General features: G+C 61.7%; 2 protein-coding genes across 2 annotated transcripts; both read left to right on the top strand.

Moving 5' to 3' along the window:
• Nucleotides 1-1,004, top strand: Tco025E_09879 (uncharacterized protein; the record flags this gene model as incomplete). The annotated part of the gene is made up of 1 exon (XM_029376682.1): nt 1-1,004. A coding segment is annotated over one exon (1,004 nt), but the record flags the coding sequence as incomplete, so codon positions are not given.
• A 338-nt stretch (nt 1,005-1,342) lies between these two features.
• On the top strand, nt 1,343-2,707 carry Tco025E_09880 (uncharacterized protein; the record flags this gene model as incomplete). The annotated part of the gene is made up of 1 exon (XM_029376683.1): nt 1,343-2,707. A coding segment is annotated over one exon (1,365 nt), but the record flags the coding sequence as incomplete, so codon positions are not given.
• Between the last annotated feature and the right edge of the window lie 2 nt (nt 2,708-2,709).

Consider the following 2,709-nt stretch of genomic DNA (forward strand, 5'->3'; position numbering starts at 1 on the left):
AGCACTTTCTCCTTGTCGACTGGATTCGAGCGGACGCAATGCTCTTCGGCAACACGCGCGAGGAGTTCGAGCGGAACGTCACGAAGCTGAAGGACGTCATCAGCAAGTACACCAGATGGGAGCGCACCGACAATTTCTACTACTACGGCACGCTCCTGTTGAAGGCCCTCACGGCGTGGGTGCTGATGGAGTGCCTACAGCAGCACTACGAGCTGAAGCTGCTCGCGGACCACTACGACGACTTTGTGGAGGCGATGGAGGAGACGCGGAGCGGACTTGAGGAGGACCTCCGGCGCGACTTGCAGCGGGCGCGGGCGGAGCTGCAGGCCCACCGGCCCGATTTCCGGCCAGTTGTGGAGGCCGTTCGTCGTGAGAAGCGCCGCCTGCTCGATGCGGAGGCGGCCCGGGTGGAGGGGCTGCGTGCGTCCACGATGGACGGCAACGAAGACAACAACGCCACCGGCATGAGTCGCGTGCCCGGCGAAGGTGCTCTTGCCGCGGGGCTGGGGGAGGCCCTGGGGACAGGCGGGGCGAGGGGCGAAGAGCACGCACAGCCGTCCTCCTCCCCTGCGCCGCAGCGGGCGCCGACACAGGAGCGCGCGTCCTTGGTGTCCACGACAGCACATGACCGAGTCAAGGTCCACCACCCGATGGACACGACGCACGAGCAGCTTTATTTGTCTGCCCTGCAGGGGCAGGAGACAGAGCGCGAGATGCGGCGCCTGCAGGAGTCCGCAGCAAGCGGCCGAGCATCGTACAGTGTTGTCGGTGCCCTTTGGAGGAGGATACGCGGAGGTGGTGGTGGTGACAGTGCGCTCGTGACGCCTCTGCAGCAAGAGGACTTTGCTCGTCTTTCATACGCTGCAAGCCCCACGAGCATTGACGCACTACGCGCTATCCGCCGCATTCTTCTGCCGCGGAGCGAGGACCACATCCAAGTGGTGCGGGAGGAGATGCTGGAGTACAGGCGGCAGAAGGAAGCCAAACTTGTGCACCCCGAGTGAGAAACCCCCCTCTTTGTGACTCGTTTCTCACACATTGTCGCGGATATCCTTTTTTTTGTCTCTGACGCACCGACGCCACACATGCGTCCGGCTCCGCGTGAGCCACGAGCTCCGGCGCTCCTTCCCGGCTTATTGGGGTGCGTATTTTGTTTTTTATTTATCTTCTCGCCTTCTCTTTTCTATCGCTCTGCTACTGACCGTGTCCTTTGTTATCAACAACTGCGTACATACATGTGCGCTTAGCTTGCTTTTGGTCGCTGATTTTATGAGTACACGAGGATTTGTACTCATCTAGGATCTAGGTAACGAGAGGGCTTTTGTGCATTTCTGTGTCTCTAATGAGTCTCTCCATGGAAGAGCTCCCGGCGATTCCGTCAATTCTCCTGCAAGCGTTCCCCCTGGAGGCATACCTACGGAGCCTGAGCAACAAACTGTCCGACAACATAAATGCGTTGCATCGTACTGTGGTTGGCTTGCAAGAGGAGGTGAAGTGGTGCACCACAACAATTACGAATTTGCGTCAGTTTATGCGGCAACGAACTCTGCTGGAGCTGGAGGAGAAGGTTGCAGAGGGTAGCATGACGATGCCGGAGGGGTTTTCTCTCGAGTCGCTCCTACCTGCTTTTTTGCGTGATGACCCGACGCTCGTTGGAGGGGAGGCCGGTGCCTTCGCTGGCCAGGGGCCGGGACAAGATCCAGGGCAGAGCGAGACCGAAGTGCGGGATATGCGCAAATTCATGGAGAAGATGCACATGGAACGCATTGAGCGGAATCGCAGGAAGGAGGATTGGGAAAGGAAGGCGCGTCGACAGAACGAGGAGTCTCGTAAACGGTTGGAGCAGATGTGTGAGGAGTTGCAAGTGTCGCAGAAGCGGTACATGGATGAGCTCGAGCGGATTGCAGTCTGGCTTATACCATCGCCCGCCGAGGAAGTAGAGGATGAGGCCCTCCGCAGTGGTAGTGTGCCGCATCGGCAGAGCCAGTCTGGAAGAGACAGCAGCGAGCTCCAGGAGATACTGCGGGGCGCGCCTCTCCTCGTGGAGTTCCGACGCGTTCTTATTCGGGACATGATGGACCGCCTTGGGGAGGCGCGGGACGAGCAGTCCATGACCCTCGGCAACTCCATTGTCTCGCTGCGGGAAGAGATGCGGAAGGAGATGGGCCGCCGCGGCAGTACTGTGGCCGCTGGGGGCGTGGGAGCCGACGGCGGCGGCGGCGGCGGCGGCGGCGGGGGCGAGGTGGAGCGCCGACTGAAGATATTTGACAAAAATTACATGCAGCGCGGTGAGGTTGTCGCGACGCTGCAGGACAAGGCGGACCGTGCCGCCGTGGCACAGAAGGCCGACAAGGTGTTTGTGGGCGAGCTGGAGAAACGACTTTTGGGGCGCATAGCCGATTTGGAGGAGCGCCTGACGATCTACGAGGCGGAGCGCGCGGAGTTTCGCAGCATTCTGCGCTCCGTTGTGGACTTCCACCGGCGCGGCGAAGAGGCGCGCCACCGCGGCAACAGCCACCGCGGCAGAGGCGGCGGCAGAGGCGGCGGCAGCGGCGCCCACCACACGACGGGGGTACTGCCCAACTTTGTGGTGGTCGACGAGGCGGTAGAGCCCCGGCAGGCGCGGGGGCTTCAGTCGTTGGTGGCGTCGGAGCCCCGTGCACCGGGGCACGCACCGGCGTCACGCAGAACGCACAGGCCCGACTCCGC

The sequence above is a fragment of the Trypanosoma conorhini genome, assembly GCF_003719485.1.
Source record: "Trypanosoma conorhini strain 025E chromosome Unknown Tco_14.4_contig_01335, whole genome shotgun sequence".
Classification (NCBI taxonomy): Eukaryota; Euglenozoa; class Kinetoplastea; order Trypanosomatida; family Trypanosomatidae; genus Trypanosoma; species Trypanosoma conorhini.